Source organism: Lepidochelys olivacea (genome assembly GCF_965140295.1).
Source record: "Lepidochelys olivacea isolate rLepOli2 genome assembly, chromosome: 1".
NCBI lineage: Eukaryota > Metazoa > Chordata > Testudines > Cheloniidae > Lepidochelys > Lepidochelys olivacea.
The window spans coordinates 354,335,941-354,360,479 of record NC_140411.1 but is presented as its reverse complement, the minus strand read 5'-3'; the positions used below and the strand labels follow the sequence as shown (position 1 = coordinate 354,360,479).

Here is a 24,539-nt window from a genome sequence, read left to right as displayed (position 1 = left end):
AAGTATTTTCGGTGTAAAATGAACGGCCATGTCCTCATGAATGAAATTGTAAAGGTTTTTATTATTAAAGAATCTATTAATTAACAAACATAAATGAATCTGCAACTGAAACAACTGCTTTTAATTATGAAACAATGTGTTAAAAACTAATCTATTATCTAGCTACAAAAAAATCCCTTTTAATTAAACCAGCTGTGAAACAAAACAGCAAAGCGCAACAGTGCAGTGCAGGGAACAACGGAAGAGGTGGGGAGGCATAAAGTCACAGGCGGTATACATCTTGGCTCTGCTTCTTTTGGTTTGTGGGGCTTCTGATGTGAAGTGTCGATGCTCAAAGGTACCAGGAGCAATCGAGGTCTCAAAAGAGCTGGGGTCCAGGTGCTACTGCTCTCAGCTGGGCTCTGGGAGGGGACTGGCTTGTGGGAGCAGTGCTGCAGGGGTACAGCAGGGTGGAGTAGCTTTTGTGCCCAGTAACCTGTATTGTCCAGGGGCTGCATAACATGGCTGGGTGTTGGCTTACAGTACTGCATTGCCTGCTGCCCCGATAGTGACATGCTACAATAGGGCATCTTGGGTTTGTATTGCCTCCAGGATCTGCGTCTCCCTTTCTTTTGGGCATGGTAATTCTTTCCTTGGCAACTGCTATGCATCCTTTGCCACTGCCATGATTTCCCTTGAAAGTGCCTTGCCAGATCCCCAGTCTGCCCTCAGATATTTCCACCACCGTGTCACGTTTTTTGTTTTCCTTTGGGACTGTGTCATGATGTCTCTGAGAGTTTCCCATTTTCTCCCCCTCAGATTTGTCCGCCATTCCCCCATTGATAAGGGTCCTGTGCTTGAGGGTCTGGCCAGTGCAGGTGCCACAAATGTGGGTATATTTAACAAAAATGGCAAGCAGGTATTGTTCATATTCTAGGGAGGCCGTGATGGCATTTTTTACATGCATTTCCAGCTTTACCACCCTGAGATTTTTTCCCAGTTGTGGGTGAGCCTCTGAGATGGTGAATGGTGTGTGGGTTTTTTACCTGTGCGGTATATGCTGTTTGGCTTGGCCATGGTGCCGTGGAGGCCAGGGGGTGGGGAGGGATGGGTTGGGATTTGTATTCCCCAGTCTGTGGATGGTGTTGGGAATTGAGTTCCCCATCTGGCTTTGCAGTTGTGTTGAGCCTTGGAGGTGCTTACATGGTGTTGGGGGCATTAGCCAGGTGAACCTGTGAGAGAGCTGGATAGTAATCCCCTTTACATCCCTTTTAATTTGACCTGACCTGGATAACGTTACACTGAGGCAGGTGACGGGGCAGACAGTGGTCTTATTCATAAGGGCAGACCAGGGAGAGACGCTGTGACATTATCCACCAGGATGCCCCCCACCCACCCCTAAGGAGTGCAGTAAAATGGCATCACTCAGGCTATACCAGGAAATAATCCCTCATAATTTCTGAACAAAAGTTAGACATTTTTTCCGTCTTAGATTTTGTTTGTATCACACCTGCAGACATGGAAAAAGTGCAGAGCACAATAGCTAGGGTCTGCGCTGATTGCCTGAAGCATTCGCTGTTACCAGCTTTTCTCTAGGTAAGCCTGTGAAAAGCCAGTAAGAGCGTTGCTACCACCAGAGCAAAGCCATTGTACTGTAAGAATGCACACAGGGCATGTATCCCTCGGCAGGGAGCTGTGCTCATTGCACTTTTACTGGGGGGCAGTGTCCATTTCTACCTCATATGTCAAGTGAGACTGCTAGCCAAACTGTCTTTCCTGTAATCTCTGTCTCACCAAACGTTTACGTTTCACACCAAAGCACGTTTTCGCTGTTAAAATCTGCCATAGGGTGGTGGTGGTACAGGTTGCAGCTGTGCATGCCGCCCATTGCCCTTTTGAGATGGTGAACTAGGTTGGGTGGGCGGGGGGTATTCTCCAAGTGCTTGCTCATGTCGATTCCATTCTAGGTGTGCGTGCGCCCACGTGCACAGTTGTCAGAGATTTTTGCCTTAGTGGTATCCGTAGGGTCGGCTGTGGCGCCCTCTGGAGAGCCGCACTCCTGCATCGGTATATCAGGCACTGCCAGCCCTACGCCCTTTCAGTTCCTTCATACCGCCCGGGACAGCTGGTTGGAGCACTTTCCCTTTGCCTCCCAAGTGGATAACGGTTTTCTCTCTAACTCTCATAGTTGTTAGCTTTGTACATAGTTTGTTTACAGTAGTTAGTCAGTAAGTTGGTGTTAAGTAGTGTTAGTTAGTGGGGGACTTAACCCCGGGACGGAGCATGTCCCGGTCCTCAGGTTTAAGCCTTGTTCTGCCTGCAATAGGCCCATGCCCATTAGCAACCCCTATAGCAGCTGCCGGTACCATGCATGGCATTGGACCCAGCTAAGGCTCCCCAAGGGGGTAAGCTAGCCATGAGACCTCCCCAGCGGGCAGTCGAACACCATTGATCCCTGGAGCGGAGGCAGCGTTCCCTGTCTCCACAGCCTAGGTCTCCCGTTAGATGACCTACGTTGCTGGCATCGCACTCGTGGTCACGATCAACTCAGTGCGGATTGCCTATGGGGAGACGTCGGTCACTGTATATCTGGCACTGATCGTCCTCTTGCCAGCCAACCCCTCGGCGTAGATCTCTGTCGGTGCATTGTTCCCCTCAACTATGGAACCGGTCACCGGTGCAGCACTGATCACCCTGCTTCTGGCACTGATCCCTGAAAAGACAGTCCTCCTATTCAAGGCATCACTCCACCATGGTTACGGTCAGCTGTCAGATACAAGCTCGGACGGCCCCACTCTGGTCACCAGAAGGGGATTCATCTGGGTTGGAATGGGACTTCAGCCCCTCACCACAACAGCAGCGGCCCTTGTGGGCACCCGAGGACTCCTCTGCTCCCACAGTGATGACCTGGCAGCAGGGCCAGTGGCCTGTATGGTGGCCATATTGGAACGGGTGGGGCATGCCGGTTAAGCCAATGCCCTTCTGGCACCACTCCTCCCTTGCTGCCTCAGAGAAGCAGCCCCCAGGCTGATGGCACCGTGCTCGGGGTGTGGAGCTGAATCTGACACTGGGGTGAAGGAGCGGATGCCCGCTCCAAAAGAACCTTCCTCCACAAGGGAACGAGGCAGTGGCAGGGCCCTCTCACGCCAACCCGCCTGAGGGCTTGAAGGAACACCAAGCCTTACTCAGAACGACAGCTGAGAATTTGGGCCTGGAGGTGGAGGAAATGGCAGTTTTCTGACCCTTTTTTCCACGTGCTTTCGGTGGCAGCCCCCTCACGAGTTGCGCTGCCCATGCACAACAGGGGTCTAAAAATAGCCAAAGCCCTCTGGCAAACCCCCCTCCTCTATCCCACCCACCTCCACTTGGGCCCAGAAGAAGTATTTTGCCCCTGCTAAGGGGTCTGAATAACTTTATACCCATCTGTCCCGAGGGTTGCTCGTCATAGCTGCTGCCAATGAGAGAGACAGACTAGGGCAAGCAAGTTCCACCTCCAAAAATAAAGATGCCAAGAGGCTGGACCTTTTTGGGAGGAAAGTCTATTCAGTGGCCATCTTTCTGTTTAAGTGGCGAACCACCAGGCTTTATTGGGGAGGTATAACTTTAATCTGTGGGACTCCCTCCAGAAATTCAAAGATGCTCTGCCCCAAGACTTGGCCCAAGAGTTCACTGCCTTCGTAGAGGAGGGTACAGCAGTGGCCAGGAGCTCCCTCCAGATGGCCAGGGATGCGGCCAATTTAGCAGCCAGGGTGGTCGCCTCGGCTGTGGTTATAAGGCACGGTTCCTGACTTCAAACCATGAGCCTGTCCCAGGAGATGCCATCCTCCATCTAAGACCTCCCATTTGATGGGAGCAGACTCTTCTCTGAGCAGACAGATGCGAGACTGCATGGGCTCAAGGACACTAAAGCCACCTGCCACTCACTGGGCCTGCATACGCCGCAAATGGCCAGGAAGCAGTGGAGGCTGCCCCCACCTCATAGGCCTTGCCCTCCTCAGCAGGGCTCCGCTCGGAGAAGGGACAGAGACACAGGTTTTAGTCATCGCTGTCCCTCTACCTCCCGTTCACTACTCAGTCTGGCCTGGTGAAACACCACGGGGGCCAGAAGCACTCAATTTGAGGGCGCACTCAGGAGTGATGCCCTAGTCAGTTTCCTGGATCCACCTTACTCTTTCCTCAACCACCTACACCACTACCATTCAGCCTGGTCACGAATGACGTCGGATTGCTGGGTGCTCGGCATTGTATCTCTGGGCTGTATCCTGCAATTCTCTACCACCCCTCTGTCCCACCCCCCTTCCCCATCCCTCTTCAGGGACCCTTCTCACAAACAACTCCTCGCTCAGGAAGTGGAAAGCCTCCTACAGCTGGGAGAGGTGGAGGAGGTCCTTCGAGAAATGAGGGGGAAAGGGTTCTACTCCCATTATTTCCTAATTCCAAAAGTGAAAGGGAGCCTAAGACCCATCCTGGGTCTGCGATGCCTCAACAAATATCTCAAAAAGTTAGTTTCGCATGGTCTCACAAGCCTCCATCATTCTTGTTAGAGGGCTTTCCCTTCACCCTCTCCCCTGGTTCTTGTCACACAGACAGAAAGCAGAAGACCAGAAGTCCGAAGTGTAGACAATGTGATGTTTATTGGAGTTAGTTTCCAGCAAATGTGTTCCATAACTCTGACCCTGCAGAGCCTTGTTTCCCCGTGTCCCCCCCTGCCCCTCTGGAGGCATAATTATACTTGAAATGCATGCTCAAAGTCCCACTCCTTACAACTTAGGGTCATGTTCCATTTTGGGTCTAGGGTCTTCATCCCATCCCTTTTGTACCCCATGGGAGGGGTAAGGAGTGAGGTTGTGCTCAGTCAGGGAGGGGCATTTCTTTGGTCTTTTAGTGTTTTATACCTTTCCACCAAGCCCTTTGCCCCTCCTGACTGGTTGCTTGATTTTGCCTTGAGATAGGGGTTGAGGCAATCTTTGTGTGCTCTGTGTAACACTTCAACTGCTCTTATCTATTCCCATTGTACTAACAAATAAGAACATAAGAATGGCCATACTGGGGCAGACCAAAGGTCCATCCAGCCCAGTATCCTGTCTGCCGACAGTGACCAGTGCCAGGTGCCCCAGAGGGAGTGAACCTAACAGGTAATAATCTAGTGATCTCTCTCCTGCCATCCATCTCCACCCTCTGACAAACAGAGGCTAGGGACACCATTCCTTCCCCATCCTGGCTAATAGCCATTAATGGACTTAACCTCCATGAATTTATCCAGTTCTCTTTTAAACCCTGTTATAGTCCTAGCCTTCACAATCTCCTCAGGCAAGGAGTTCCACACGTTGAATGTGCGCTGAGTGAAGAAGAACTTCCTTTTATTTTTTTTTATTATTATATGCCCTTGTTGCCAAGAAGGCCAATGGCATTTAGGGATGTATAAGTAGGGGCATAGCGAGCAGATCGAGGAACGTGATCGTCCCCCTCTATTCGACATTGGTGAGGCCTCATCTGGAGTACTGTGTCCAGTTTTGGGCCCCACACTACAAGAAGGATGTGGATGAATTGGAGAGAGTCCAGCGAAGGGCAACAAAAATGATTAGGGGTCTGGAACACATGACTTATGAGGAGAGGCTGAGGGAAGTGGGATTGTTTAGTCTGCGGAAGAGAAGAATGAGGGGGGATTTGATAGCTGCTTTCAACTACCTGAGAGGTAGTTCCAGAGAGGATGGTTCTAGACTATTCTCAGTGGTGGAAGAGGACAGGACAAGGAGTAATGGTCTCAAGTTGCAGTGGGGGAGGTTTAGGTTGGATATTAGGAAAAACTTTTTCATTCTATGATTTGTTTTAAACCTGCTGCCCATTAATTTCATTTGGTGGCCTCTAGTTCTTATATTATGGGAACAAGTAAATAACTTTCCCTTATTCACTTTCTCCACACCACTCATGATTTTATAGACCTCTATCATAGAATCATAGAATATCAGGGTTGGAAGGGACCTCAGGAGGTCATCTAGTCCAACCCCCTGCTCAAAGCAGGACCAACCCCAACTAAATCATCCCAGCCAGGGCTTTGTCAAGCCTGACCTTAAAAACCTCAAAGGAAGGAGATTCCACCACCTCCCTAGGTAACACATTCCAGTGCTTCACCACCCTCCTAGTGAAAAAGTTTTTCCTAATATACAACCTAAACCTCCCCCACTGCAACTTGAGACCATTACTCCTCATTCTGTCATCTGCTACCACTGAGAACAGTCTAGATCCATCCTCTTTGGAACCCCCTTTCAGGGAGTTGAAAGCAGCTACCAAATCCCCCCTCATTCTTCTCTTCCGCAGACTAAAAAATCCCACTTCCCTCAGCCTCTCCTCATAAGTCATGTGCTCCAGCACCCTAATCATTTTTGTTGCCCTCCACTGGACGCTTTCCAATTTTTCCACATCCTTCTTGTAGTGTGGGGCCCAAAACTGGAGATGAGGCCTCACCAATTTCGAATAGAGGGGAACGATCATGTACCTTGATCTGCTGGCAATGCCCCTTCTTATACAGCCCAAAATGCTAATGGCCTTCTTGGCAACAAGGGCACACTGTTGACTCATATCCAGCTTCTCGTCTACTGTAACCCCTAGGTCCTTTTCTGTGGAACTGCTGCCGAGCCATTCAGTCCCTAGTCTGCAGCGATGCATGGGATTCTTCTGTCCTAAGTGCAGGACTCTGCACTTGTCTTTGTTGAACCTCATCAGATTTCTTTTGGCCCAATCCTCTAATTTGTCTCGGTCCCTCTGTATCCTATCCCTACCCTCCAGCGTATCTACCTCTCCTCCCAGTTTAGTGTCATCTGCAAACTTGCTGAGGGTGCAGTCCACGCCATCCTCCAGGTCATTAATGAAGATATTGAACAAAAGTTGCCCCAGGACTGACCTTTTGGGCACTCCGCTTGATACCGGCTGCCAACTAGACATGGAGCCATTGATCACTACCCTTTGAGCCCGACAATCTAGCCAGCTTTCTATCCACCTTATAGTCCATTCATCCAGCCCATACTTCTTTAACTTGCTGGCAAGAATACTGTGGGAGACCGTGTGAAAAGCTTTGCTAAAGTCAAGGAACAACACGTCCACTGCTTTCCCCTCACCCACAGAGCCAGTTATCTCGTCATAGAAGGCAATTAGATTAGTCAGGCATGACTTGCCCTTGGTGAATCCATGCTGACTGTTCCTGATCACTTTCCTCTCACTCTAAGTGCTTCAGAATTGATTCCTTGAGGACCTGCTTCATGATTTTTCCAGGGACTGAGGTGAGACTGACTGGCCTGTAGTTCCCTGGATCCTCCTCCTTCCTTTTAATCATATCCCCCCCTTGGTCTCCTCTTTTCTAAGCTGAAAAGTTCTAGCCTCTTTAATCTCCCCTCATATGGGACCCGTTCCAAACCCCAAATCATTTTAGTTGCTCTTTTCTGAACCTTTTCTAATGCTAGTATATCTTTTTTGAGATGAGGGGACCACATCTGTGCGCAGTATTCAAGATGTGGGCGTACCATGGATTTGTATAAGGGGAATAAGATATTCTCCATCTTATTCTCTATCCCTTTTTTAATGATTCCTAACATCCCGTTTGCTTTTTTGACTGCCGCTGCACACTGCGTGGACGTCTTCAGAGAACTATCCACGATGACTCCAAGATCTTTCTCCTGATTAGTTGTAGCTAAATTAGCCCCCATCATATTATATGTATAGTAGGGGTTATTTTTCCCAATGTGCATTACTTTACATTTATCCACATTAAATTTCATTTGCCATTTTGTTTCTCAATCACTTAGTTTTGTGAGATCTTTTTGAAGTTCTTCACAGTCTGCTTTGGTCTTAACTATCTTGAGCAGTTTAGTATCTTCTACAAACTTTGCCACCTCTCTGTTTACCCAAATCCATCTGACTAGGCAGAAGCAACATCACAGTGCCTTTGTCCTTTGTTTACACATATTGGTATAAGAGTATCAAAAAGTCAAACCCAAAATTCTATCCTAGGCTAACAAACAAACCTCTATACTATCAATTCCCTCCCTGGATCCTGGAGACTGGTACACTGCCTTGAACTTGAAGGACGAATATTTTCATATCTCCATCTTCCAAGGGCATAGACAGTTCTTCCGTTTTGTGGTGGGTCTGTGTCACTTCCAATTCATGGCGCTCCCCTTTGGACTCTCATTGGCCCCATGAGTGTTCATAAAATGCAAGGCGCTAGTGGCTGCTTATCTGAGGTGTCGAGATGTCCAGGTCTGTCTGTATCTCGAAGACTCTGTATCAGTGTTGGAGGGAGTTCCCTTTGTGGCTTCTTCCCCGTCACTGACCCTGCTCTCCAATGCTTTGGACCTGGGCTGGGGAGCCCACCTGGGCGAGGATAGCATACAAGGCCGCTGGTCGCGGGTCAATCGCTCCCTCCACATAAATGTCAGAGAGCTCAAAGCAGTTTGCTTGGCCTGCCAGGCTTTCCTGCCCCACCTGTTACGTGCCATCAACAGCATGAGCCTGGATACAGTTAGTACTCGGTGCCTTTGCACTCTTTGTTTTTGCCCAATGGAGCAGTCACTGTTTTGGAAAGGTGCTTGTGCAGGGTCTGAATGGACAGCATGGGCCGAGGGAGGAAGGGAGGGGAAGGGATCTTGACATGGAGAAGCTTCTAGCTCGCATCCGTCTACAATGGGGTGCGGCTGGGGTCACCCAGAACAGAAGATAGCACGGCAGTGTAGCTTACTAATAATAAATTAAAACTTAAATAGTAAATTAGTAACAAAGTTACAGGAAAATTTATATGTTGATGGTCTCTCCATAGGATAAGCTGCCTCAGCCCTAGTCTGGGAATTGGGGTTGGTTGCTGCAGGGAGGGAATCAGGCTTGCCTTCCATGTCTCCTGCACAAAGGAGGTCTCCTGAGGTCTCTCCCAACCCTAATCTTCTAGGATTCTAAGGTCCCAAGTCCCGAAGGGATCCTGGCTTAAAGGGGAGATCTTTCCACTGGCCTTCTCAAGCTCATCCCCCCATGACTCTTGCTGACCATCCTTGGGGGAAGGCAGCCAGCAGGCGCCACAAGCTGCCAGGGTTCAATGGTCATGGAGTTTGCAAAATGTTGTCCAGCGCCTCAAAAAATGGACTGGTTACATGTCCCCTCGTCATCCCTCATTATTGTCATTCCTCATTTTAATGTAGGTGCTTCTGAGCTAGCTGTCTCCTTATCTAGCACTGTTCTGCATCCTGGGCATGGCCTAGCAATGTCCACAAAAATGTCTTCCAGTGCCTGGCCACAAGCTCTTCCTGCACCAGGGCTTCTCCCCAGATTGCAATGAGATCTGGGGTCTCAGCACAGGTCCATGCAGCAACTCCAGGCATTTTGTAGGGCTGCTGGAATACTTTTGAAGCTCTTGTGCTAAACTGGAATCCAGTAGTGAATGGACAAAATCTGGCAGTACCCCAGCTTATAAATGGGGTGATGGGACATCTGATCAGCTTGACTCGAGAGCAGAGGAGGGCCCACAGGGAAACAGGTCAGAAACCATCGCCCACAAAGCAGAGGGGGTCAGCTGTTCGAAGACTGTCAAAGGAGATTGCAGCACCGTTTCATGCACAGGAGTCATAGCCCAGACTGACTGGCTTTGCAGTTTAAAAGAGAACTCCAGAGCTTGTGATAAACGCAGTCAGTGCACTGTGATGGATTGCGTTGCGTGTAAACAAGCGGTTTCAAACTGGACTAAGTAAAAAGCTGCATATTTGATGATTTAACTGGGAATTGGCCCTGCTTTGAGCAGGGGGTTGGACTAGATGACCTTCTGGGGTCCCTTCCAACCCTGATATTCTATGATTCTATGATTCTATATTAAACCACCTGTGTAAACAAGCCCCTAGTGTAGACAAGGCCTCTGATGCTTCTGCTACCTCCACGTCCCTCTGTCCAGTCTCCACAGTATCCGTAACATTTTCTTTACGGAGGTAGAAGGTGGCTCTTTCAGTAGCTTCCTGGGTGTCATAAAGGCACACAGGAGGAGGTGGGGATGCTGGAGGGTTCGGGCAGCGCAGTGGTGAGGGAGTGGGGACAGAGGCGGGAATGGTGGACTCAGGCTGTGGAGACTGTTGGGTGACATGCTCAGTTAGTGGTGTGTTATGTAGGGAGTTGTTGGGATGTCAGACCTGTGCTTTGGACCTGAGGCAGCGATCCAGCCATTGAGGACTCCCAAGGCCCTTTGGGTTTCTGGGAGCTGCTGTGGGATGTTAGTGGGAATTCTAGCAGTCGGGCAATAGCCATTTGGTCAGAGTGCTAAGGCTTGCCAGCTGGAGGAGGGCTGTTTCGGACCTGTCCGGAGGGACTCTAAATTTGCTCATTCATGGGTTCATTCACCAAGTCTGGAGTTTCCTGGGGTGTTTGTGCAGTGGCCTGGGAAGAGCATCCATTGTTTTTATCAGTCAGCTCCCCACGCTTGAGGACAGGACTTCGGAATGAGGGAGCAAAGTGAGGGATGAGAGGAGGTGTAATTTCCAAATGTAAACCTTGCGGGTGGCAGCAGCTGCCCCGAGCCTGGGGCACAGGGAGCCTGGGGTCATGACAGGGCACTTAAGAGTCGGTGCGGCGAGAGTTGTGAAGGAATTGGAGGGAGAGTCCATTCTACACACCTCCCTATGAGTGGTCAGTTTTCCTCCTGGTGAAAGGCTAATAGGCGGATGCCTGGAGTGGTGTCAGAGCCAGGATTCTGGACTCGATGGACGAACCATGAGTCTGACCCAGTTTGGCAATTCCCACGTTCCCTCTATGTTCCCCTCTCCTTCCCTGCCTGGGGGGTTGCAGCAGGCCTTGCACCTTCACCGTCTTTCTAGCCAAACAGGACTGGGTGAGATTCACCTTCGTTCCATTATCCTGAACCCCAATTAACAGAAACATGGCATGATGGGTGACTTGTGTCTCCGGAAACTCACTGTGCTGCTTCTCAGCACTGGCTCTCAGCACCTGGTAACCCTAGGAGCAAGAGGCCAGCACTGGAAATAAGACCAGACTACGCATTTTCTCTTGGCAATCAACATCATTATTGGTAGAAATGAATATTTTCAGAGATGTTGAGCACTGCAAAACTGCGTTTAGCTTCTTGCGCGGTTGGTAACTGATGGGACTCTCTTTGCTTGGTTTCTTGCAGTGCCTTTTAGAGAAACTCCCAGCTACACAAAGAGGAGACGGATCACTGGCGCAGGCGGCCTCTCCTCCCCCCGCATGCTGCAGCGTTCTGCCAGCGACAACAATTTGAAAGCCGAGAGCCACCCGTCCTACTCACCAGTGCCCTCGCTCCGCAGCCTGCCCCCACAGCTGCTGGCACAGATGCAGGAAGCTGCTGTTGGGGCGGGGGTGGGGGACAGTAGCCTGGCGAGCACGGGCAGCTCCCGGAGCACTCACAGCCGCTCCCCATCTCTGCAGCGCGTGCAGGAAGAGAAGGAGGCCGACATGCACACACTCAGGAGAAGCAGCCGAGGCAAGGCCAGGTAAGAGAGGGCATGGGGATGAGGGAGATAGGTCGCTTGGTGCTCACCCGGCAGCCCACTGTGGTTCCTTGCTGAGTTTGTGAGCTCCTGTGCTGGAGTTGTGAGAGAACTGGAAGGGGCTGCTGGGTTTGTGTGCGTGGGTTGGTGCGATCTCAGCCTCAGCGAAGCTGATATTGGACCAGGCCTGCCTCCTTCAGTGGAGTTTGCTGTGACAGGTGGTGCTGGATGTAGCTGACCTGACATGTTGGTGTTCCTGGGAAGTCCCAGCTCTTGGAGCTAGTCAGGAACCCTGCTTTGTCTCTCCATGGTTGCGGGGAGCAGGGACACTGTTTGAGTGGGAACGGGCTGATCTGCGGAGTGTGAAGATACAGTGCAGTAACCTGATCTCTGAGGCTCTGCAACTTCCTAACCAAGCACCTCGGAGATTAGGAGCTGTCCTGGCTACCAAAGGGGCATGTGCCCAGAGTTCATGCAGCAGGGGTTCGTTTCCTTTTCTCTCCTCCCACCCCCAATCTATTTCCGTGCCTCAGGAAACCTGTGAGTACATCAGATGCCATAGTTGACTTTGTTGTTGCTATGAGAATGGAGCGTATTTTGAGGACGAAGACATCGAGGTGGCATATTGCAGACAATCGAACATCCACTATAGCCGAACTGACTTCCTGGCAGTACTCACTCACTCCTGCCTAGAAGTAGGTGCAGTTCCATTGTCCTGTAGAACCCAGCGCCATCTTTCACCCCCTCCACCATGCCAGTGTTTGGTACTGTTAGATACTGCCATCTTGCTGATGGAACAGTGGAGAGCTGGGTGAGGTTGGGCAATATCCAGGCAGACAACCACTGCTAGGGTCACATGGGAAAGCTGCCAGAATGCTGTTTCATTTAGATTTATTGAACTGAATGCATGGGAACAATATAACACACGTTCTCTCCTATTATTTCCCAGTCACACACTGGTCTTTCAGGGAATGATCCTCAGGTCTGACACCAACTCCTCATTGGCTGGTACTTCTCTTTGTAAAGGTGGTGGTGTGGATCCTGGGAACAACAAACACATGAGCATCACCTGGGCACCAGGGAAAATGACTAAGGCTGTAATTAAGGACATAAGAACAGCCATACTGGGCCACACTGATGGTCCCTCTAGACCAGTATCCTATCTCCGATAGAGGCCAGGTGCTTCAGAGGGAATGAACAGAACAGGGCAATTTCAAGGGACCCATCCCATCATAAAGTCCCAGCTTCTGGTAGTTGGAGGCTTAAGGACACCTCAAGCATGGGGTTGAATCCTGGACCATATTGGCTAATAGCCGTTTATGTACCTGCCCTCCATGAACTTATCTTGTTCGTTTTTGAACCCAGTTATACTTTTGGCCTTCACAACATCCCCTGGCAATGAGTTCCACAGCTTGACAGTGCGTTGTGTGATGAAGTTCTTCTTTTTGTAAGTTTTAAACCTGCTGCTTATTGATTTCATTGGGTGACCCTAGTTCTTGTGTTATGTGAAGGGGTAAATAACACTTTCCTATTTGCTTTCTCCCCACCAGTCATGATTTTATAGACCTCTGTCATCTCCCCTCTTAGTTGTCTCATTCAGAAGCTGAACAGTCCCAGTCTTTTCAATCCATCCTTGTATGGAAGCTGTTCTGTACTCCTAATCGTATTTGTTGCTTTTCTCTGTCTGTACCTTTTCCAATTCTAATATAGCTCTTAAGATGGGGCAACGAGAACTGCACTCAGTATTCAATATGTGAGCATAGGATGGATTTATTTAGTGCCATTATAATATTTTTTGTTCTATTATTGAAGGACATAAATCCACACCATGTAGAGGTCAAGCACAGGAGTTTATTACGTATAGTGCTGACGGAGTGTCACCTTGCTTAGTAGGCTCAGAGACACTGTCAATCAATTGATTATAATGGAATATATGGATTTTCCATGGGCGGGGGAAAGTGATGGGGTAGGCAGTCCCACTTCCTCGGATAGGTCTAGCAGCAAGACATGATAGCACAGTAGCCAATGGTCAAAGGTTACATAATGTCTCTGCCCATGGTCTCAAGTTACCAAATTAACATTTAACATTTAATTAGTACTTTAATAAATGTATTCGTATATACCATATACCAGGTTAATACATCAGCAATGGATTTTAACCCTTCAATTATCTATCTCTTTCCTAATGGTTCCTAACATTCCTTTTTTTGACTGCCGCTGCAAACTGAACGGAAGTTTTCAGAGAACTATCCACAATGACTCTAAGGTCTTTCTTGAGTGGTAACAGCTAATTTAGATCCCATTATTTTGTCTGTATAGTTATAATTATTTTTTCCAACATGCATTACTTTGCACTTATCAACATTGAATTTTATCTGCCATTTTGTTGCCCAGTCACTCGGTTTAGTGAGATCCCTTTGGAGCTCTTCGCAGTGTGATTTGCACATAATTATCTTGAGTAATTTTTTATCGCCTACAAATTTTGCTGTCTCACTGTTCATCCCCTTTTCCATATTATTTGTGAATATATTGAACAGCACATGTCCATGTACAGATACTTGGGGGACCCTGCTATTTATCTCTCTTCACTGTGAAAACTGACCATTGATTCCTACTCCTTGTTTCTTCTCTTTTAACCAGTTACTGATCCATGAGAGGACCTTCCCTCTTATCCCATGACAGCTTACTTTGCTGAATAGCTTTTGTCAAAGGCTTTCCAGAAGTCCCAGTACACTATATTGACTGGATCACCCTTGTCCAAACACTTGTTGCTACCCTCAAAGAAATCTAATAGATTGGTAGGCATGATTTCCCTTTACAAAAGATGTGTTGACTCTTGTCCAATAAATCATGTTCAACAGCGTGTCTGATAATTCTGTTCCTTACTATAGGTTTAACTAATTTGCCTGGTACTGAAGTTAGGCTTACTGGCCTGTAATTGCCAGGATCACCTCTGAAGTCTTTTTTAAAAATTGGCTTACCTTAGCTACCCTTCAGCCATCTGATACAAAGACTGATTTAAATGCTAGGTTATATACCACAATTAGCAGTTCTGCAATTTCATATTTGAGTTCCTTTAGGACTTTTGGATGAATACCTGTTGGTCCTGGTTTTGGCAGGATTTCTGGGGTGCAGCCTGGGACTGTGGGACCGCTGTGCCCTCTTAACTCTCTCCATCCTGGGCTGTCTCTCACAATGCCTTGTTAGTGACCAGCAGCAAACCCCTCCAGGTGCTGTGATCACTCAGCCAACAGCATGTGGAGCTCCATACCCAGCTAGATTGCATGAATGCTCCCAGAGCCACTCATGAATCACACAGAGAAAGGCACCCGCCAAATCCCCCCAGCTCCCAGCACTGTACCTCAGGAATATACCATCCCGTGCTGCTCAAGATGAGCAGTGCAGATTTGTTAATTGGTTCCCCACTTCATCAATGGAAAATGGATATACACCAGCCTTTGCCACACACTTCATACAAACTCACTGATAAAGATAAACAGTTAAACAAATTTATATGTGATAGGCAAAAAGTCAGAGTTGATTGCCAAAATAAAATATAAGCATGTAGTCTAAACTCTCAACCCTATTAGGTTGGGCAACATCTAGATTAAGCAGTTTTTCCCATCCCACTTGGCATTGCAGTTGTTAATATACAGATTTGTCCCTTGAACTTGGGCCAGCCTCATCTGTTGGAGTCTTCTTCTGAGTGTCTTGGTTGCTTGCAGCATGGGGGGTGGGGGAGGGGCAGGAGAAAGCCAAGCATGGGGCCCCTGTGTTCTGTTTTATACCCCCAGTCCCATGTGCTTGGAGAACACAAATCCAGGCATGTCTGGGGGGCATTTCTGAGTCCCCTGGCAAGGTTGAGCAATTCCCCTGGTGTGGCCTCATGCAGGTGAGTCATGGAATTGTAGCTCCTCTGCACTGAAGATTGATGCAAATAATTCATTTAGCTTCTCTGCAGTGGCCTGGTCTTCTTTGAGTGCTCTGTTAGCACCTTGATTGTCCAGTGGTCCCATTGACTTCTTTGGCAGGCTTCTCATGTACTTAAAATATATTCTGCTTTTGGTTTTTGTGTCCTTAGCCAGTTGTTCTTCAGATTCTTTCTTGGCCTGCCTTATACTTTTACCCTTTACTAGCCAGAGTTTATGCTCCTTTTTATTTTCCTCTGTAGGATTAGATTTCCAATTTTTAAAGGGTGTCTTTTTGCCACTAATGACTCCTTTTACTCTGCTGTTTCACCGTGGTGGCATTTTTTTTGGTCGTCCTTCTCTTTTTTTTATTTGGGCCTCTATTACGGAGTTTTTAAATCGTTTCCATGCAGCTTGTCAACATTTCACCCTTTTGACTGTTCCTTTTAATTTTTATTTAACTAGCTTCCTCATTTTTGTGTAGTTCCCCTTTTTTGAAGTTAAATGCTACTGTGGAGGGTTTTTTTGACATATTCCCACCTACAAGGATGTTAAATTTAATTACATTATGGTCAATATTACTGAGCGGTTCAGCTATGTTCACTCTTGGACCAGATCCTGTGCTGTACTTAGGACTAAATCAAGAATTGCCCCTCCCCTTGTGGGTTCCAGGACCAGCTGCTCCAAGAAACAGCCATTTAAGGTGTCAAGAAACTTTATCTCTGCATCCTGTCCTGAGGTGACATGTGCCCAGTCAATATGGAGATAATAGAAATCCCCCATTATTACTGAGTTTTTTATTTTTATAGTCTCTCTAATCTTCCAGAGCATTTCACGGTCACTATCACCATTCTGGTCAGGTGGTCGGTAACATATCCCTACTTCTATATTCTTATTATTAGAGCATGGAATTACTATCCATAGAGATTCTATGGTTCAGTTTGGTTCCTTTAAGATTTTTACTTCATTTGATTCTACGCTTTCTTTCACATATAGTGCCACTCCCCCACCAGCACGACCTGTTCTGTCCTTCTTATTTATTTGTACCCTGATATTACCCTGTCCCATTGATTATCATTGTTCCATCAAATTTCTGTGGTGCCTATTATAGCAATATCCTCATTTAATGCCAGGAATTCTAGTTCACCCATATTCGTAGCATTTAGACTTCGAGAATTTGTATATAAGCACATGTACATTTTGTCAGTATTCAGTTGCTTGCCTTCATGTGTTATATTTAAATGGGACTCTTTTTTATGTTTGACTACTCCTGCCCGTAGTTTACCAACTTTTTTCCTATCCTCTTTACTAGGATGTAGAGTTCCCCCTTTAATAAATTAATCTCTAAGGAATGTCTCTGCCCAACCCGTGTGCTCTTCTGCACCTGTCGACTTTTCCACAGCCTTTAGTTTAAAAACTGCTCTACATCCATTTTGCTTTTACAAGCCAGCAGTCTGGTTCCATTTTGGTTTAGGGGGAGCCCATCCTTTCTGTGTAGGCTTCTCCTTTCCCCGAAGGTTCCCAAATTCCTAACAAACCTAAACCCTTCCTCCGTACATCATTTTCTGATCCACGCATTGAGACCCTGTTGCGGTCCAAATACAAGACAGCACAAAGCTTTAAGCAAGCAAGCAGGCTGGTCTGCCAACGGGCTGGTCCTGTCAACTTTCCACCCTCTCCTTTATTCTTTCTCTCCCCCTGCGCATTACATTCTCCAACAGATAAAAGGAATACACTGGTTTTGTTTAACATTCTTATTTACCAATTTCTATCTACCGCATTCCTTGCTCTTGGGCCTTGAGCCCAGTCCGAGGCTTCCCACGGTTCATGTCATCTGGGCGAGATTCCAAGGTTCATGCCCTTGAGAGGAGCCGTGTGTGCACTGCTCCTACACAACTCTCCGGGTGTGCCCTGAATGTTGCCAAGTGCATGAACCTTGTATGAATGCTACAAGACCCTGCAGCTGTGCTTGTCTTCCTGGTCCTGTGGAACTAGAAGCATTTCAGACAATGCTACCACGGAGGTCCTGGACTTTTATCTCTTACCTAGCAGCCTACATTTGGCCTCCAGGCCCTCGCTCCTACCTTTCCCTATGACACTGGTACCCACATGTACCACGATCACCAGCTGCTCCCCAGCTCTGCACATAAGTCTGTCTAGATGTCTTGTGAGATCTGCAACCTTTGCACCCAGTAGGCAATTCACCCTTCGGTTCTCCTGATCATCACAAATCCAACCATCAATATTTCTAAGAATCAAATCCCCCATTACTATTACCTGGCTCTTCCTAGTACCTGGGATTCCCTCCCTACGACAGGTATCCTCAGGGCAAGAGGATACCATGACATCAGCTGGAAGAAGCGTCCCAGCAATGGGATTGTTTCCCTCTGCTCCAGCTTGGTGTTCTCCTTTCCCAAGACTTTCATTCTTCTCAGCAGCACAAAGGCTGTCAGACTGGGAGTAGGACCGCACTGCTGTGTCCCAGAAAGTTTCATCTATGTACCTCTCTGTCTCTCTGTGCTCCTCAGCACACAGCCCCCCAAAACACACCTCACTCTAATCTTCGATCAAGCAAGCACATGGCTAGCAAACAACAAACAAACGGACAGACAAACTCACCTCAAGGATCATGTAATCTTTCCTCCTTCACCTGGGGAACTCCTTCAAACAATTCCTCTGCATGGGCTGCCCCATGGATGTGTGTAATCTGACAGGGTCAGACCAGTTCTTCATCTCCGAGGAGAAGTTGTGTCTCTTCAACAAACTTCGGTTTCGTTTTTTAAATTAATAACATAGTAGAGAAGATTGACTTGGCTTTTCAAAAGGCTTCAGGAATATAAATAACTATGAGGTATTCTTTGATGTGTCAAAAACTGGCTAGGAGACAGAAAGGAAAGAGTAGGAATAAATGAGAGACAAGGTGGGTGAGGTAATAACTTTTACTGGACCAACTTCTGTTGGTGAGAGACAAGCTTTCCAGCTTACAGAGTTTTGGGTTAGGGACCCTGAGGAAGAGCTCTATGGGGCTCGAAAGCTTGTCTCTCTCACTAACAGAAGTTGGTCCAATAAAAGATATTACGTCAACTACACTGCATGCAACGATAGGAATAAATGGTCAGTTTTCACCATGGCAAAAGGGTAACAGCAGGGGCTTTAGGGTGTCATACTCTGCCCATTGTTTATTGTGTTTATTAAAAATTTGGAAATGGGGTGACCAGTTACGTAGCAAATGCTGCAAAGGACAAAGTTATTTAGGTTCGTCAAGACCATGGAGGACTGTGAAGAACTTCAGAAAGACCTCCTGTGCCTCAAACAACCTCCTTGTCCAGGGACTCGCACACTCTTCCCCTCATGCTAGCGTTCAGGCGAGCTGCCACTCATCAGCTCCAGCTCACCCTGGGAGTAGCCTGTCTGCTCTTCTTCTTTTCTGCTCCTCCTTTCAGGCTGCTGCCCAAAGAGAGGGCAGTTCCCAGCTCCTCCCCTCTGGGCCTCTCCCCTCCAGCTCCATCCAGCTCTTCGTGGAAATCCCCTGCTCATCCCTCTGCTGGGTCTGATCACTGAGTGGAGCCACCTGAGCTGCAGCCCGTCAGATGAGCTGAGGTGGTGGCAGCTGTTCCATCACAGGCCGAAGCCTTATGGGCAAGTCAGCATATGACACTGTCTCATCGCACGAGAACAGGGCGATATACAACGAAATAAAAAGGTGGCGAATTCCTAACTGATAAAAGGAAACACATTTTCACACAGTATGTGATTAGACTGTAGAACTCATTACAAGAGGAAATTGCTGAAGCCAGGAGCTTAGTAAGATTCAAAAAAGGATTGGACATTTACATGGGTAACAAGAATACGTGAAGTGTTATAATTAATGGAAGCATTTTCAAAATGATCTGAAGCAACTGGTGCTGGCCACCTCTTGAGGCAGGATGCTGGATTCTATGGACCTTGCATCTGATCCAGTCTGGCCTTTCCTATGTTCCGGTGTAAAGCTAATGTACTCAATGCTTTTTTTGCCTCTGTCTTCATGAACAAGGTCAGCTCCCAGACTACTGCACTGGACAGCACAGCATGGGGAGAAGGTGACCAGCCCTCTGTGGAGAAAGAAGTGGTTCGGGACTATTTAGAAAAGCTGGACGAGCACAAGTCCATGGGGCCGAATGCGTTGCATCCGAGAGTGCTAAAGGAGTTGGCGGCTGTGATTGCAGAGCCATTGACCATTATCTTTGAAAACTCATGACGATCGGGGGAGGTCCCGGATGGCTGGAAAAAGGCTAATGTAGTGCCCATCTTTAAAAAAGGGAAGAAGGAGGATCTGGGGAACTACAGGCCAGTCAGCCTCACCTCAGTCCCTGGAAAAATCATGGAGCAGGTCCTCAAGGAATCAATTCTGAAGCACTTAGAGGAGAGGAAAGTGATCAGGAACAGTCAGTATGGATTCACCAAGGGCAAGTCATGCCTGACTAATTTAATTGCCTTCTATGATGAGATAACTGGCTCTGTGGATGAAGGGAAAGCAGTGGACGTGTTGTTTCTTGACTTTAGCAAAGCTTTTGACACAGTCTCTCACAGTATTCTTGCCAGCAAGTTAAAGAAGTATGGGCTGGATGAATGGACTATAAGGTAGATAGAAAGCTGTCTAGATTGTCGGGCTCAACGGGTAGTGATCAATGGCTCCATGTCTAGTTGGCAGCCGGTATCAAGTGGAGTGCCCCAAGGGTCAGTCCTAGGGCTGGTTTTGTTCAATATCTTCATAAATGATCTGGAGGATGATGTGGATTGCACCCTCAGGAAGTTTGCAGATGACACTAAACTGGGAGGAGAGGTAGATACGCTGGAGGGCAGGGATAGGATACAGAGGGACCTAGACAAATTGGAGGATTGGGCCAAAAGAAATCTGATGAGGTTCAACAAGGACAAGTGCAGAGTCCTGCACTTAGGACAGAAGAATCCCATGCACCGCTACAGACTAGGGACCGAATGGCTCGGCAGCAGTTCTGCAGAAAAGGACCTAGTGGTTACAGTGGACGAGAAGTTGGATATGAGTCAACAGTGTGCCCTTGTTGCCAAGAAGGCCAATGGCGTTTTGAGATGTATAAGTAGGGGCATTGCCAGCAGATTGAGGGACGTAATCGTTCCCCTCTATTTGACATTCGCCTCATCTGGAGTACTGTGTCCAGTTTTGGGCCCCACACTACAAGAAGGATGTGGAAAAATTGGAAAGAGTCCAGCGGAGGGCAACAAAAATGATTAGGGGACTGGAACACATGACTTATGAGGAGAGGCTGAGGGAACTGGGGATGTTTATTCTTCAGAAGAGAAGAATGAGGGGGGATTTGATAGCTACTTTCAACTCCCTGAAAGTGGGTTCCAAAGAGGATGGCTCTAGACTGTTCTCAGTGGTAGCAGATGACAGAACAAGGAGTAATGGTCTCAAGTTGCAATGGGGGATATTTAGGTTGGATATTAGGAAAAACTTTTTCACTAGGAGGGTGGTGAAACACTGGAATGTGTTACCTAGGGAGGTGGTGGAATCTCCTTCCCTAGAAGTTTTTAAGGTCAAGTTTGACAGAGCTCTGGCTGGGATGATTTAGTTGGGGATTGGTCCTGCTTTGAGCAGGGGGTTGGACTAGATGACCCCCTGAGGTCCCTTCCAACCCTGATATTCTATGATTCTAAGGCACGAAGGCCTGATGAGCAGCAGGACCCAAAGGTGTAGTAAATAGAGAGAAGTTAATAGTGGGAGACACAATGGTCTCTCCTACACCAATGGATACATTACAGACCTGGAGGAGGAGGTGGGCAGTGACTTGATGAGCTTTGCTGATGACACTGCGTGACCAGTCATTGTCCTGTTTGCCTGCCCTGCTTTTTATGTGTTGGGTGCCTACAAAATGGTGGATTGGCTTTAAATTCATCCTGTTGCTGCAGGCCCTGTACTCTTTGTTCTTGTACTCAATCAGCTCCATATTGAGGGATCCTGCTGTGGTGCTTTAAGTGATTGGGCCTGTTCTGTGATGGGTCTTACTGTGAGGAACCCACTCCCCCAATGTCCATCTCAGCTCTAATACTGAAGGAATTATAAACACCTGAAAAGAACGGGATAGCCCCTCCCTCCCCTCTCTTCCTTCCTTCTTTCCAACCCCTACCTGCTTTTATAGCCTCCTTCCTCCCACAGTGTGTGGGATGTTTAAAAGTTTAGAGGGAGTGGGTTTTTCTTCTATTCTAATGATTTTGTTGCGTTCTGTTTAATGTTTTTACTGTGCTATTGTGAGGCACCCTGAACCTCTTGGGGAGGGTGAGAGGGGAAGCTGTGTTGAGGACTATGAGACTGTCTGTTGCACTGGGGTTTAAACTGCAATGGCAGGTGAAACTCATAATGTACATTGGTTAAAATACTCATAGTTTTCCATAGAATAACAAGTTCTGAATTGGCAGGATCCTTTGGGGTCAGTTTGGGACTCTAGGAGGCTGCCTGCCCTCTTCATAGGTGCTGTTAGAAAAGTAAAGAAAGGGCTCAAAAATAGAGGATGTGGTATCAAGTGATGGGAGGCCTTCCTCTGTGGTCTTGTGTCCTGCTAGGTCACCTCCCCTTGAGATTGAAAAAGTCAGTGGTTAGAAATGTGGGCAATATTTCCATAGGACGTAATCTTAGCAGAAACCAATAATTTAGTGTGTGGTGTTACCATAGAGTCATAGAAATGTAGGGCTGGAAGGGACCTTGAGAGGGACCAGCCCCGTGCTGATGCACGACTAAGTAAACCTAGACCATCCATGACAAGTGTTTGTCCAACCTGTTCTTAAAAACCTCCAGTGACAGGGATTCCACAACCCTCCTTGGGAGTCTGTTCCAGACCGTAACTACTCTGAGAGTTAGAAAGTTTCTCCTAATATCTAACTTAAGCCTCCCTTGCTGCCGATTAAACCTTTTACTTCTTGTCCTTCCTTCAGTGGACATGAAGAACAAATGATCAAAATCCTCTTTATAACTGCTCTTAACATATTGGAAGACTGTTATCAGGTCCCCCTGCAGTCGTCTTTGTCAAGACTAAACTTACCCAGATTTTTTACCTTTCCTCATAGGTTTTCTAAACTTGTTATAATTTTTGTTACTCCCCTCTGGACTCTCTGCAATTTGAGCAGTGAAGGAAATGCCTTACATTGTATGTCTACACAGCAGCTGGGATGGTGCTTCCCAGCATGGGGAGACAGAGGCACTAGTTCTGCTCAAGCTAGCGCACTAAAAATAGCAGGTTGGGTGGTGGTATGGGCTAGGCATCTGAATACAGTTTCACCTGACCCCTGGGGTACGTACTTGGGCAGCAAACCTGAGCTGCCACCAGTGTTCCCTCTAATTTTTCCCACCCATGTGCAGAATGAATTTTGTTATGTGCACCAATATGGAGGTGACGTGTGACACATCACCTTCATATCGGTGCACATAACAAAATTCATGTGGTGGGGGTGGGGCCGAGGGGTTTGGAGTGTGGGAGGGAGCTCATGGCTGGGGCAGAGGTTTGGGGTGCAGGGGTGTGAGGGCTCAGGCTGGGGATGCAGGATAGCTGCCCCTCTCCTGGCCCCAGCAGGTCCAGGCCGGTGCTGGATTCGAGCCAGGTGGGGATGCCCCAGCTGTGCCTGGGTGCGGGTGGTCGGCCGTGCCTGGGTCCAGGCTGGGCTGCCCTGGCTGTGCCTGGGTCCGGGTCGCGCCTGCATCCATGCTGGACCTGGGGCTGGGCCAGGCTGCCCTGGCCACACTTGGGTCCGGGCCAGGCTGCACCTCTCCTGCCGTGTCTGGGTCCGGGCCGGGCTGCGCTGCCCTGGTCGTGCCTGGGTCCGGGCTGGGTGGACTTACAAGGGCTCTGGTCTGCTCCAGCTAAAAGCGCAAGGATCTTTCAATCTTGACCTTATGAACCTAGGATAGGCAGGTGGATACAGGGAAACTGTGTAAAGTATTTAGTATACTCTCAGTCCCCTGGACACATAGCTCACTTACTCTGCCTGTCACTGTCCCAGGAAAATGGCCTTCCTTGTAAGGAACTTGACCTTACAAGTAAAATGGGCCTCAAAGGGAGATCTCATTAACTTCCACAAAACCATGTAGTATCAATAACTCAGTCTGGGAGGTGAGTTTAAATTTCTCAAGCCCTTGTAGCAGATTCTGTCAACTCATGCCAATTTTCGGTACTGGAGCCCTGTATGAAGGTACAGGATAAATGTTGCTGGTCCTAGTGGCAGATATATCTTGATAATTCCAATCAGGGTATAAAAGGAGTTGGGGGGGTCTCTCTCTGTCTCTGTCTCTGTCTCTCTCTCTTTCTCTCTGTAGAGGGAAATGGAGGGCTGAAACCGAGAAGGTCCTGTGGTGAAATCCTGAAAGTTTAGGCTTACGTCTGTGTTTGAATTATTAGAAAAGCCAGGCTACCAGAGGGAGGTAAGTTTGAGTTGTATACAGTCTGAATATTTTTATCAGAGCAATGTGGGGACTCCTCCTCCTTGCAGCCTTCATGGATGTGTAGACAGGAGCCTGCCAAGAAAATGCTGAGCCCTCTTCATAGTCACCAAAGGTCAGAACAGCTGCTGGTTGGTTTTCAGGTTGATTTTTAAGGTGATGGTTTTGATGGATAAAGGTTGAAATGGCCTGGGACTTACCTGTCTAAGAGACCACCTCTCTCTCTGAGCCAGAGTGCTGCAGCTGAAGTCATCAGTGGTGCCTAAGCTGGAGCTTTTGTTTGGTTCTCCATAGGTCCTAATACCGCACTCATTGCCAGAGTGCGAGCACCTTCCAGTCGTAGAGTAAGCAGCACGACTAACACCTTCTTGTGTTCTCTTCGGAGGAGGGGGGGCGGGGGTTGTGCATGCAGGGTGGTATTTTGATAGGCTTATTTAATAAGTATGGACACTGGACCTTGAACTTGACTTGATATTCTATGGGAAGCCAGTGTAGAGAGTGGAGGATGATGGGTATGAGAGGGGGACTGCTGCCAGGGTGTCCCTGTGCCTTGGGAATTTGTTCTTGCCTTGGTCCATAATTGCCTGACTTTGTTAACTTTGTGGGCACACTGCAATGCTTATCTTTTTTCCTGAGCTTGTCTTGTGTGGGAAGAATGGGGTGTGTGTGTGGTGGGGGGTGTCTGGAGAGGACTCCGCAGCCAGGAGAAGGAGAGGA

The 24,539-nt window shown here is 48.0% G+C and overlaps 1 protein-coding gene across 2 annotated transcripts in view; it reads left to right on the top strand.

The window, feature by feature from the left end:
- SHANK3 (SH3 and multiple ankyrin repeat domains 3) overlaps positions 1-24,539 on the top strand; it is a gene marked incomplete at its 5' end in the record, with an annotated part of 664,505 nt that overhangs the window by 265,086 nt on the left and 374,880 nt on the right. For both annotated transcript variants that reach the window (XM_084611263.1, XM_084611264.1), the window contains one exon: positions 11,132-11,471. In XM_084611263.1, coding sequence (XP_084467389.1) covers positions 11,132-11,471 — 340 coding nt within the window. The remainder of the gene's footprint in view (positions 1-11,131; positions 11,472-24,539) is intronic.